The sequence below is a fragment of the Amphibalanus amphitrite genome, unplaced genomic scaffold, assembly GCF_019059575.1.
Source record: "Amphibalanus amphitrite isolate SeventyFive unplaced genomic scaffold, NRLGWU_Aamphi_draft 000165F_arrow, whole genome shotgun sequence".
Taxonomy (NCBI): Eukaryota; Metazoa; Arthropoda; class Thecostraca; order Balanomorpha; family Balanidae; genus Amphibalanus; species Amphibalanus amphitrite.
Window position 1 is genome coordinate 663,921 of NW_024881660.1, and position 12,779 is coordinate 676,699.

General features: G+C 50.3%; 1 protein-coding gene across 1 annotated transcript in view; it reads left to right on the forward strand.

Moving 5' to 3' along the window:
* LOC122383499 (ankyrin-3-like) overlaps positions 1 to 12,779 on the forward strand; it is a 247,678-nt gene that overhangs the window by 38,492 nt on the left and 196,407 nt on the right. Inside the window, exons 2-3 of the mRNA XM_043370002.1 lie at positions 6,081 to 6,182; positions 11,283 to 11,415. Of these exons, the coding sequence (XP_043225937.1) occupies positions 6,081 to 6,182; positions 11,283 to 11,415 (235 nt within the window). The remainder of the gene's footprint in view (positions 1 to 6,080; positions 6,183 to 11,282; positions 11,416 to 12,779) is intronic.

Sequence of the window (12,779 nt, forward strand, 5' to 3'; positions counted from 1 at the left end):
CACTTGTGAGTCGGAATGGCAAGTGGTCTGAGGGACTTGCTCCCCTTGGTGACCTGCGTCTCTGCTTGACCTCTCGTGACCCCTGCGTGACCCGGCTGCGGGTCATTAGCGGCGCCCCGGAGACAGATGTACGGATGGCCGCCGGGCCGGTAGCGGGGTCCAGGGAGCCGGAATTCCGGACCGGGCGCCGGCACGGATCGTCTCTCCGGCCCGCTAATATCCCCCGATCAGAGCTCCGGGGGTGTTTTTACTGACTGGTCATCAATCTTATCTGTCGAGGAGGAGCCGCCCCCATCGTTTTCGGCTGCGACCAGAACATGTTTTTTTTAGGGTGATGTTGCCATGATGTAATTTATCTCGAGTGTTTGCAGCAATCATTTTTGGCTAATGCTTGATACTGAGAAGTTGTTTGGAATGATTGCGTGGATCGATGTATCCGTCGGATCGTTTGTGACTATTTTCGCCGCTTTTTTTCTCCCCCCCTCTCTCTCTCTCTCTCTCTCTCTCTCTCTCTCTCTCGCTCCTACCCCATCTTCCTCTCTATATTTTCCCTCCCTTCCTGCCTCTCACTTCCTCTGACCTTTCTTTTGTTCTCCCTTCCGCTCCTTATCCCCCATCGTCTTCCCACCGCCTCTGCCGCCATCCCTCACCCATCCCCTCCTATCCTCTCCCCCATTGCCTCCTCCTCTCTATCTTTCTGCCTCCTCTGCCGCCGCCATCCCGCGGCTCTCGTTGTGTCGTGTTGACAGCGTCATCAGACCGTCTGTTTGCTCTGCCATCGCGGCCCGGCCGGCCCGTTTGCCCCGCGGCGGTATAGAGGTCACGCCCCGCCCCTCTCCCCCTCTTCCCCACCTCTCCTCTCTCCGTCTCTCCCGGGTGACCCTGTTCTGTGCTATAGTGGCCGCAAAAGGCGGTGGGCTCTTTCATGGAGGGGCCGCATTGTTGTCGAGGAATGGCTCGTGGCAGTATGCTTTTACGCCAGGCATGGGCGGGCGGTTCTGGCTACGTTCGGGTCAGTGAATGCCTAGAATGCTGAATGCCGGGAAACGCTTAAGGGTAAAAAAATAATAAAAAGATGGCACTGAAAGAACAGGGTTGTGTAACACAAGGTTAAACACTTGGCTGAAAAGTACGTAAAAGCGAATACGTGGAGTGGCGGTATTTTATGATAAATGCATAGAGGCACTGCATTCCCCGGACGATGATCGTTGGTGCTCCCGTTTCGCAACTCCTGTTTATAAGATGACGGCAATAAAACCGCCCATGTCCTGCGAATGACATACTGCCGCCCGGCTGACATCAGCGAGACCTTTCCGTAAACTGAGCCTCCGCTGCTGCTCCTGAACAGACCCAACAGGGCCCTGGGCGGGGGTGATCTTCCGGGTCACACCGCTCTGCTTGGCCCGGGGCGGCAGTGACCTCACCTAGGCTCGAGGTGGGGTCACACCCTGTCTGTTTGACTCTGGGATGGGAGTGACCTCACCTGGGTCCAGGGAGGGGCACACCTCTTCTGTTTAGCCCGGGGCGGCAGTGACCTCACCTGGGCCCGGGGAGGGGTCACGCCCGTCTGTTTAGCCCGGGCCGGCAGTGACCTCACCTGGGCCTGGGGAGGGGTCACGGCCCGTCTGTTTAGTTTGGCCCCTGATCACGGTACCGGCGGAGGCGGCGGAAACGAGCGCTCATGGATGGAGCGGGGAGTCAGCACGATGTCGTTATGTTTGCAGAAATGGGTGACGGCAACGGTCTCGTTTTCGAATGAAGTAATGTTTTCGTGGACTTCCTGTTGATGGTAGGCGTTGCACTTTAAAGTTGGTAACCCAAATAATTACGCTCAGAAGTGCACTCAAGACAATTGATTCCTCTCCCTCCCCCTGCTAAAAATTCCAGGCTCGTTTTCCTTCGTGCTTCATTTCTCCACTTCCCGCTACCTATGGCCTTTTAAAACTATACTTCGCTTCCATTTTCCGCATTGATTAAACACATGCTGCCGTCCAGCACTGGAAAACGCATCACTGCCATGCAGCTGGAGCCTGTGTGGTGGCAATTTTCAGCAAGCGAGGGACCGACGGGTGGCGGGGTTTTAGCGAGGGGCGGGCCGCCGTTTTGTAGCGACTACATGCTGATTGAGTTGGAGCCGGGGGTGGGGTCGTTCTGTAGTGGCTGTTTTGGAGCTGCTACAGGCCGAGGCAGGGCCATTCTGGAGCGACTACAGACCCTCTGACGTCCGCCGGGCATCGAACGGGGTCCTGTGACGCACGGAGTGGAGCTGGAGGGAGATCGGACACGAACGGAATAGGGGGAAGTAGAGAGGGGACGGGGAGTGCGTGAACAGAAGATAATGCGTACAGTGAGGCCAATTCGCTGTGGAGATCATAGTTCATGCATCGTCTGTCAAATGACGAACTTGAATCGTCACATCCCAGAATATCACAGCAACTTTTCGGTGAGCTTGGTCCGTTGTTTTTTATTGGCTGAATGTCGCCGACATTTGCCCGAATGTGATTTCGATGATAAATCAATCGGGCTGTGTTGTATCAGCGCTATTTGGTGATCAATAACATACGGTGCCATCCAATGGAAAATGCCAATATGTGGACCTTTGCATTTTTGAACAAAATGCTTCACTGTTCTCTATCAATGAAGAATATGGTGCACCACCATAGTGGTGGGCGGTGGGCGGTATACGCCGCCGCCGCGGCGGCGGCGTGTATACCGCCCACCGCCCACCCGGAGGCCCTGCCGCCCGGTTTATTATTGGTATCGGTGCTGCGCCATGTCGGAGCCATTAGCAGAGACGTACCGACGCCATCGGCGGTTCCTGGGGGGGGGGGGGGGGGGGGGTAACGGATGGGTGGATCGGGCCGCTCAGTACGTGTTACCCTGGGCAGGGCGACGATACTAACTGATGGATGATCATTGGTCTGTTAGGCAAATTGAGCGCAGCCGGGCAGCTGGTGTTCCCTTACTCATGGTGGTGGTAAACGCCTGTATCATATATGCAATGCGCCTACTCGCTATGCACAGTGCATGCTTATTTATGACATGGCATCACTGCGGTTCACTTGCTTTTATGACTGCTTGTGGTCCCCTAAATCCCATCTCCGTTTTAGCCGTTTTCGGCTTGTAAAATGATTCAAATTCTGTTTTGCGCTTTACAGTAGTTTCCACATTCCCATGCATTTTTCATGAATTCAGCAATGCTTGCGAGCAATGGTTCCAGTAAGCCAGCGCTTGGCATTTTAGTACCTCATTGCACGAGCATTCCATTCCAGGTCCCCCTCCTCTCCTCCCCTCCCCTCCCTGACCTGACCTGACCCGATGGTGGCAGCTGGAAGCCCCCTCTGTTATCTTTGGACGCCCCTGACAGTTCAATGATCTCAGTACCACCACTGGTGGCGGCGGCATGTCCTTTGATCTTCCGATCATGACCGGCGAAACAGGGTGGGTGCCGGCCTCTGTTTATCTTTAGGGGAGGCAGGTGCGCAATGAAGGACGAGGGGAAAAATTGTCATCTGTATAAACAATTAAACAAACTACCTACATGATGTCGACATAACTCGCTGACGTGGACTTATGCTTACGCAGGTTACGCTCCTTTTTTTAATTTGCTCGGACTTGAATATCTATCGCATCTCGGCGGGTGCACGCAAATAATTACGGAGCGAGCGAAGCGAGCGGAGTCTTACGTAGAACGGCCGGCCGGCCGTGGTCACGATTTTGCGACGCTTATATCTCAGCAACCACTTGACCGATTTACATGCGGTAATTTTTGTAGGGTAGTTTCATTCCTTTTACCAAGTATTGGACTATTCCTGATGCATGTGGGTGACCCCTTATGCACGTGCCACGTGCAAAACGAAGAGGTGTCACTTTTGTAATTGTTGCAATATCTCGGTAACTACTTGGCCGATTGCGCTGAAAGTTGGCATGCAGGTAGGCACCCACTAGGCAATGCATATCCATGTGCCGGAGTTGGGGTGCTGCTGCACGTGCGCACGTGCAGGGGTCGATTCCAGATCTCGAGAACGGCTGGACCGATGGCGCTCAAATTTGGTACATGGCTAGGGACCGGTTAGTAGGGTGCCGTGCAAAAGTCAGTTGGGACCCATTTTGCACGTGCGCACGTGCAGGGTGCCGCTTCCAGACCTCGAGAACGGCTGGGCCGATTGTGCTCAAATTTGGCACATCGCTAGAGACCGGTTAGTAGGGTGCCTTGCACAAGTCAGCTGGAGGTACCCCGTCGAAATTTCGCACGTGCAAGGCTCACCCTCTCGCTCGCTCCGTTAGTCGCCCCAAAAGGCGTTATACTGGTGTAAAAAAGAGTCACTTTTATTACCATTACCTCGCTAGTCGCTTGACTACCTCGCTTGGTGATTTGTGGGATCCACGCGTCCCGGGGCCCTTCCAATGACATCCTAGGCTCACAGTATTCTGGGTGGTATGAACAGTGAACACTGCTAGCCTTCGCCCCAGTGGGGGGGGGGCATATGTTACCACCCTGTCGCGTTTTTTTGCGTGTGAATAAAAAACCGCGGCGCGTAGCGCCGCGCCGCCTGGGGTAGCTTTTGGTACATCAATTTTGGACAATGTGTGAAATTTTTGACCCCAGGTCATGTCAGGTCAGGTCACCAGGTCAAGTTAACTGACCAAGCCTAAAAAGAAAGTTTGCAATCATGTCCAGTCTGCAGTGTTTGTCAGAAAGGTTTCAAACTTGGTGGATTCCATGCTGTTATGGGCGCCTACAATTTGTATATCTCGGATTTTTTTATATCCGTGACCAAGGCCAGGTCAGTGGCGTGACCTTTCCATTACAAGTCAATGGAGAAAAATGAAAATGCCTCTAGATCCGTGTGTACGCATAGGAACAGTCCAAATATTTCAGAATCACAATGACTTAGTCCACTCGTGATGACCAAGGTGTCATTTTTGCTGATAGCCTCTAGAAAGGTCATCCGAGGTCATTTGAGGCTACACAGTTTTTTGCCCATAACTCGCGATTGGAAAGAGATAGAACGCTGGGGTTGGTCTCATTGTGTTTGTCTTGTTGAGACGCATCTACTGATATGCAACATGACCTTTTCCGGTCAGGTCATGACCTTGACCTGAGGTCAAATTTTCAAGTTGACCTTTCAAGGTCAAATTATAGTTCATTCGACGCGTCTCGGCGAGAGGAACACGATTCTAGCAATATAAATGTCGTGGCTTTTTGAAGTCGAAAGTTATTGTCGAAAATCACTTTTGGTAAAAACAGCTATTTTTGGAGTTTTTGCCCTCTGGAGGCTAAACCGTTGACCTGAGGGCAATATTGATAATGACCTTTTCAAAAGAAGAGTTCAAAAGCTATTGATTGCTGTTCCATGCGTTTTTCTAGCTACCATAGTTCCTGAGATAGCGGCATGTTTTTTGAAAAATATAATGACGATTGGCAAATTTTGACCTTTGATGACCTCTGGTGACCCCAGTATTGCCCTAAGGTGAAAAATGAGGTTCAAACGTACGCATTGAGAGCTATCGACTGCATTTTACCGCGTCTTTCTAGCCCTCTTAGTTTTTGAGTTAGAGGTGGGTGGTAACATATGCCCCCCCCCCCCCCGCCCCCCACTAGGGCGAAGTTGGCTGAGACCGCCACTGGGGCGCGGGCAAGGCACGCCACGGTTGCTAGCGCGCCGGTGCCGTCGCTAACGCGTCTCCGCTCTGTCATGCGTGGCTGGTCAGGCGATCTGACCATCTCTATTCTCCCTGATGACCCTGATGACCCCACGCCTGACTACTCAGCTAATGACTCCGGTGTCCCGGTCATGACCCCCTGGTGGTGACCACCTCCCCCGGCGACGTGCGGGGGGTCAGAGGTCAGGCTGACCTAGCAGCAAACCTTATGGAAGGAAACAGAGCAATGACAGAAAACTGTTATGGTAGGGGCAGTTTTGCAATGAATGAAATATTATTTGGTGAGATGCGATAAAATTTTGTAGCTTATCATAATCTCCGTTGTGTGACCTGCGGATGACGTAACCACTCCTCGTCTGTGACCCAGCGCTGTTTGACCTCAGCTGACCTCTGACCTCGTCTGTGTGTTTCAGTCCGATGCCAGCTCCAGCTTCCTGCGGGCAGCTAGGGGCGGCAACCTGGACAAGGTTCTCGACTATATCAAGAACGGCACAGACATCAACACATGTAACCAGGTGAGAGAGCGAGGGATACAGTGGCGCGGGAACTTCTTCCAGACTGGGGGGGGGGGGCTGAACCATAATAGAAATCAACCTACGGTACCCCCAAATCTAGTTTTCTCACCGGTTTTAGGCCACTTATTTTTCAGACCTTGGCCTTTTCAACAACAAAAAAAAAAAACAGACACACACACACGAAAATATTTTCATAAAGTGAGGTATTCCGTCTCAGCTGAGTGAAGAAACTACCGTTTTGGCAGCCTGGAGTAAAGGTATTAATCTGCCAAATGAGTTGCCGAGCCAGTGAAATAGGTGGATTTTTCACTTACATGCTTTCTTCCTTTGTGACCCACAACCCCTAATTTGGGGAGGACAAGCTGCCCAACGGTTCCTGGCCTCATGAAACGTTGTGGGGCACCGCCCCCACGGCCGCAGAGTTGTGGGGGCAAGCTTCCCCCACTGCCCCCTCCCCCGGTTCCCGCGCCTATGTATGAATCTATGAAATTATGTTGGTAGATTTCCGATTTCGATTCCTCCAGCTGGGGGGGGGGGGGGCTCAAATACATTACGAGCCCCCCACCCGAAAAGCTGGGGGGGGGGGGCTCAGCCCCCGCTAGTCCCCCGGTTCCCGCGCCACTGGAGGGATATATCTACTGTGGAGGGAGGGGAACCGCAGCAGGGGGTGAAACGGGAGGACTAGCTGACTTAGAACTCTGTAGAAACGTGCAGAGATTGGGAGGGAATTTGGATCGATGCTTGGTGTAGCTTGGAACAAACGAAGAAGCTTTGATCCCGAGAAGATTGTGTCTAGAGTAGGTAAACGTTTTATGGACATAAATCTGCTGAAAGTTTTTTTGGGTCAAAAATGCCTTTTCAGTGCAGATAGTAAACTTTGATCGTAACCATCCTTTTCATTCGCTAGTCATTGAACCTACGGCAATATGTCCTCAGTCCTGTGATATCCGGCCGTCGCGATTCCGTCCGATCCCATTCAATCTGTGTGCCCGCCGGTAGATAGCTGAGTCACGTCTGTTTTCTAATGGGACTGATTGGTGCCTGCAGTGGTTCGGTGACGGGTCAGCTGGCAGTGGTTTAGGCACCAGCCATCACTGACAGGTCTCTCAGTGAACAGAACAAGCAGGCGCGCTGGCCATTGGTCCAGCCCCGGTCAGCGCTGACTCACAGTGAACAACAAATGCGCGGTGTACTGACCATTAGCCATTGGTCCAGCACCGGTGGGCGCTGAAATACTTAGTGAACAGAACACGCGTGGTGTGCTGACGGAATAGACCGCGAACTAATTGTGTGCGCCTTGAATTCAGCTCGATTTGTGGACGATGGAGGCGGCCGCCATTAGAGCAGCGCCATCAATCTAAGGACCAACCGCGTTAGCGAAACAGGCCTCCCGGGAGGCACGCTGGTTTTCGGCTGCGTAAAGTTGGCTGAAAGTGAAACCGTGACAGCTTGCTATTGGGCTGTTAATTTCAGTTCAAGTGACTAAAATTGCAAGAAGTGGTTTAAAAGACGTATTTTTCCCTGCTTTTCATCTGCACCTCAACGATAACCAGCTTTGTTGACAAATCAGTGCCATTTTTTCCTGGCCGGGCGTTACGTGTTGGTTATTTTCGTCTCGCCTGAGGCGTATCCTGCGACCTTCAGTGACCCGTCCCCCCGGCCTGGGTGGGGGAGGGGAGGGGGAGGGGCTCTATTGAACCCGCCGTCAGGTGCGGGCGCGTGCCGCGGCCACAAGGTCGGCCCGCCGTCCAGTCGGAGGTCACGCCCTGCGGGCACTGGGTTCACGCCCCGCAGACACTCGGGTCACGCCCCGCGGCTGAGGGGTGGGACGGAGTGGAAATTAGTGAGGTGTCCGGGTCACGATGTGCCGAGAGCCTGACCCGGATTTTAGCAGCCTGTGATATAAAAATGGCATTTTAATTTCTTTGATAGCAATCGATGTTTCTTTTTTGATCAGTGATGTTCATAAGCATTAGACAAGAAACGACTGGAGTCTTTAACGAACCTTGTCATCGGCTTCCATCTACCGGGTGTCCCAAAAGTAAGGTCATCATTTGTTTTGGCCACACTGCCAAAAATACGCGATGGATAGATATAAATAGGACATCATATGAAACAGCATTTTATAAAATTTTATTCTGACATACATATAAGTCAATACATTGGCTCGTAGCCCCACATTTGCTGCTTTTCTACATGGCTACCATTTCGGGCCGCGTGCATGAATAGACTACGTTTGACTTCCTCCACTATTCTGGAGCGATTCTCTGGTGAGATGCCGCCTATGTTTGCTCGAAGAGGTCATTATTTAGTTCTTCCCGGCTCGTTGGGTTGTCCTGAAAGACAATCTTTCTGTTGTGTATCCAGAGAATAAAAATATGAAGGTGTAACGTCAGGTGACCGCGGAGGCCATTCAATGGCGTTGCCCTGACTGAAAATTACGGGATCTCACATCCACTCTCGGAGACAATGCATGATCTTCAGGACGGTGCAAGCATAGTCTCCATCCTGCTGAAACCACTGCTGGCTGATGGTGTCGGCACAGCTGCGTTGCGACGAGCGGAAGAACCACTGGGAGGACTCTCGGGCCTCGGCCACCTCTCTTGATTTATTGTCACCCGATTCCCGCTGTCGTCCTCAGGACCTCGAAGCACAGGTGACTAAGTATACATGCCCTGTGCGTACATTATACCTTTTTTTCTGACGTTTTACCGGTTGAGGCGAAACTATGCATGAGTTCAGAGATAGGGCGAGCTGATAGGGTCTGCTTAGGGCCGAAAACTGGGCGATATTTACCCTTTGTTTTAATGACGGACCCTCTCTAAGAGTTGAATTTCGACCTTCTCAGTTTTATGCCTACTGCTCGGTGTAGTTATGATCAAAAATGGTTTAAGCATGCAAGAAAATAATTTTATGGATGTACCTTGCACGTGTTAAAATTGGAAGTGATTCGGACTCTTACTTCTCGAGATATTTAAGTTTTAAATCATGACCTTACTTTTGGGACACCCGGTACTAATAATGCTTTGTGATAATAATTTACTCTTCTTGGCGTTATTCATTTCACTGATTGCTCATTTTACGATTCCTTTTTGTTATGCTATCTCCCTATTTAATATTTTTTTCGAGGTAGTGTAATTTATCAGACTGGAGCTGCTATTGTTTCTCGATTCCAATCAAAATCTTCTCAGCCGTTTCAAAACGTATTCCTTTTTTACGGATAGGACACACTCGGTGACGCCGGGCCGCTCAGTTTCCCGCTATCGCTCTTTTACACGCCATCCCGCGGCTCTATTCGGCCATCGCTCACCCCCGACCCGACCGTCTCCGCCGTCCGATCGGTCGCTGCCCCAGCATTGTTTGCTCAGATCGGGTTTCGATCAGCGCAATTACGGCGATCGGCGGCGTCTGTGGCGCGGCGGTGGCGTCCGTGGCGCGGCGGAGGCGTTGGCGCGATCGATGCGCGCTGCCATGACGGCTGTCCTCTTAAAGGGTTCCTGAATCCCGAGAGGGGGAGTTGGGAGGTGGCCTAGACGGCAGGGTTGTGCTCGACTAAAAAAAAAAATTGCCGACTCGACTCATCAGTCATCAGTCAAGTGAGTTGACTCAAAATTGACTTAGATAAAAAAGTTGTTGAGCGGGGGCGGGGATGAAAAAAAAATCCGGCAGCAGGGCCAGGGCGAAGTTGTTAAGTGTGTGGGGGGGGGGGAATGAAAAGCTCGTTTCTAGAAAGTTGAGTCAGCTGACTCATGTTCCTAAATGTTTGACTCAACTCAATGTCAAAAGTTATTTTACTGACTCAACTCTGACTCAACTTAACGCCTTAATATTTTTGTCCGACTCAACTCTGACTCAACTCAACAGCTCAACATTTTATCCGACTCGTCTCAAATCTGACTCATTTGAGTCAGAGTTGAGTCAAATTTCTGACTCGACTCATGAGTCGAGCACAACCCTGCTAGACGGAGCCTCCAAAAGGCTGAACTGTGTCTGTTATTGCCAGTTTCAGTTCTTGGTCGTTGGTAGTTTTAAGGCAGATAATTTGTGATTTATTTACTTTCTAGCTATTTCGTCGCGACCACTCCCGTTTTATTGTTCATAGGTGTGTTGATGAATTTTTTAGTACCTAATATGTTTGTGTTTGTTTTTTTGGAGACATCTTTTTAGCCATTGGGGGCGTAACACACCTTCAATTAGGGGGGAGGGGGGCTGCCGACTTTTGGTCCAATCCTTTCCATGCAACGCCCATAGGGCTGATGTTAAAATGCGTGAATCAAAGTAAATCAAACTCCGTTCCGCCGCCCATGTTTTTAGCGGAAACTACCTTCAGTAACATTATAATTATATGAAATAGACATCACTTTATAGGACATGAAGACACTAGCGATACGCTTTTCATGATTACCTGCAGTAATAAGCTTCTGATTGACGTTATGGCGTTGGCTATGTATTTAGTGTGCAGTGTGCAGTTTGCACTCTGCAGGGGATCAGACTCTGCAATTAGGTAGATGGGATAGGGATTGTGGCTGATTGGTGGATAGCGGTTATATAAATAAGTTAAATGACAGATCAGGGCCTGTTGACGAGCCAGGAGGTAGGACCGCTGACTTCATAACTGCGGGTTTCTGTTCAGAGATTCGCTAATCCATTTGTATAGCTGCTGAATCGTGATTGTGTCATTCCGGAATGACGTCAAAGCTGACATAACTTTGCTAAATGACCGTTTATGTCTGCTTTATATGTCATAAATCGTATTCATAGTGGTGTATTCTGAAATATAACTGCAGAGTTTGCGTTGTCTTGAACTCATCGCTCACTGAAAACGACTTTCCTGAGTAGACTGGCAATGTTTGTCTTATTTTACCCGATCTTTACCGTATTTTATATGCCGCACTTTTGCGTCCATGCCCTTACTCAGCGCCTTTCATATGCCGTTAAGTGAAAACACCCGAACCCTGTCTTCCTTATTTCGCTTCGTGATGACTTTTCCTGACTTCTGCCTACATTGACCGCCCACGAAATACCCAGCCGTCATACGTCTAAATCCTGCCTTTTTTGTATGACCTGACCTGACTGTGTTGTTTGTGTGTGTGTTTTCAGAACGGTCTAAACGCACTCCACCTGGCCAGCAAGGAAGGTCACGGCCACATCGTCAGTGAACTGCTCAGCAGAGGGGCAAATGTTGACGCAGTCACCAAAAAGGGCAACTCGGCCCTGCATGTGGCCTCCCTCGGTGAGAATCCCCCCTCCCTCCCCCCCCCCCCAGAGCGCTATTATATGTGTTTGCTATAGGCAGGGGAGGAAGGGCAATGTGGGTGTGATGGTGATGCTTTTCGAAAGATTATAAGAGAGGAAGCTCAAAAGTAAAGTTTGATTCAAGTTTTCGGGGCTGTTCATCGCGTTACGTTTCGGTTTCATTGTACCATTGCTCTAAACGATAAGGAACCTGCTTTTGATAAAGTGAATCTATTTGCATCGCTAAAAACATGCATTGTGTGAACAGTTCCACACAGCGCTCGCAGTATAGCACCGGCTCCATTACCAGCCGTTTGACCTCCCCGGCTCATCAGCTCGTTCCGGCCCGCCCTCCCCCCTCGGCCCACTGTGGGCATTTCATTCATCAGAGTGGCTGTAACCTTTGCTGCACGCAGCTATGCAGCTCTGCTGTGTGTGACCTTGACAGTCCCAGTCGGTCTGCTGGAACATCTGAGACAGAAGTCCTGCGTGTACGGGCGGGGCTGGAAAAATGTGCTTGGTTTTGTATTTGGTGCGATATCTATTCCACTTTATCGGACAGATTGACTCATTTCTGTCTAGTATTCTAAATATTGGATTGAATCAGTTCATTTTCTTATTGTTGAGGCTCGCCATAAGCCGTGATTGCTAAGTCCGTTCCCCGACATCCGAGTACGAGTATTTCAGTGCAGTGCGCGGCGGATAAGTTCACTCTCGCCCCAGCTGCCCTTGCCCACCTCATAGTTCCCCCGTCCCTGACCGGAGGCCTGTTCCGCGTCTCTGACACCGCGTTATTCACGTGTTTATTACACCAATCACTGGTGTGCTCTGGAATAACTAGAACGCCGGGAGTGGCTCATTTGTGGTTGTTTATGCGAGATACACGCGTGTTATGATTATAATCCCGCCTCCTGATTAGGTTTGGGAGGGAGCACATTAGTCTAATGATGATTCAGGACCGTTACAGATTCTTGATAAGTTATCTGTAACAAGATTCAAAGTATGGGTGCTGTCCAAGGCTCCAAATCTAATTAGGTGCTATCATCTATGGCTATCATACAGAACTCTAGTTTATCTTTTGCGGGCACTGGAAATGTTCATTGTTTGGCTTCTGTTATTCAACGAAAATGAACTGAACTGAAAAATTGAACGACAGTTATGTTGCGTCAATGAAAAAATTTTCAATGGAAGTTCAATGCGAACTTTCTATCAATGCATAAATCATTTAGTTTTGTTTGCTTTTTGGCATTTGAAGCACTGTCTGACTGTCAGGTCCCAGGTAGAAACATTTTACAACTAGATGTCGTGTTTTGAAAAAGCCAGATCATGAGCTGCGCCTTGCGGCCATATGAGGTAATAGGT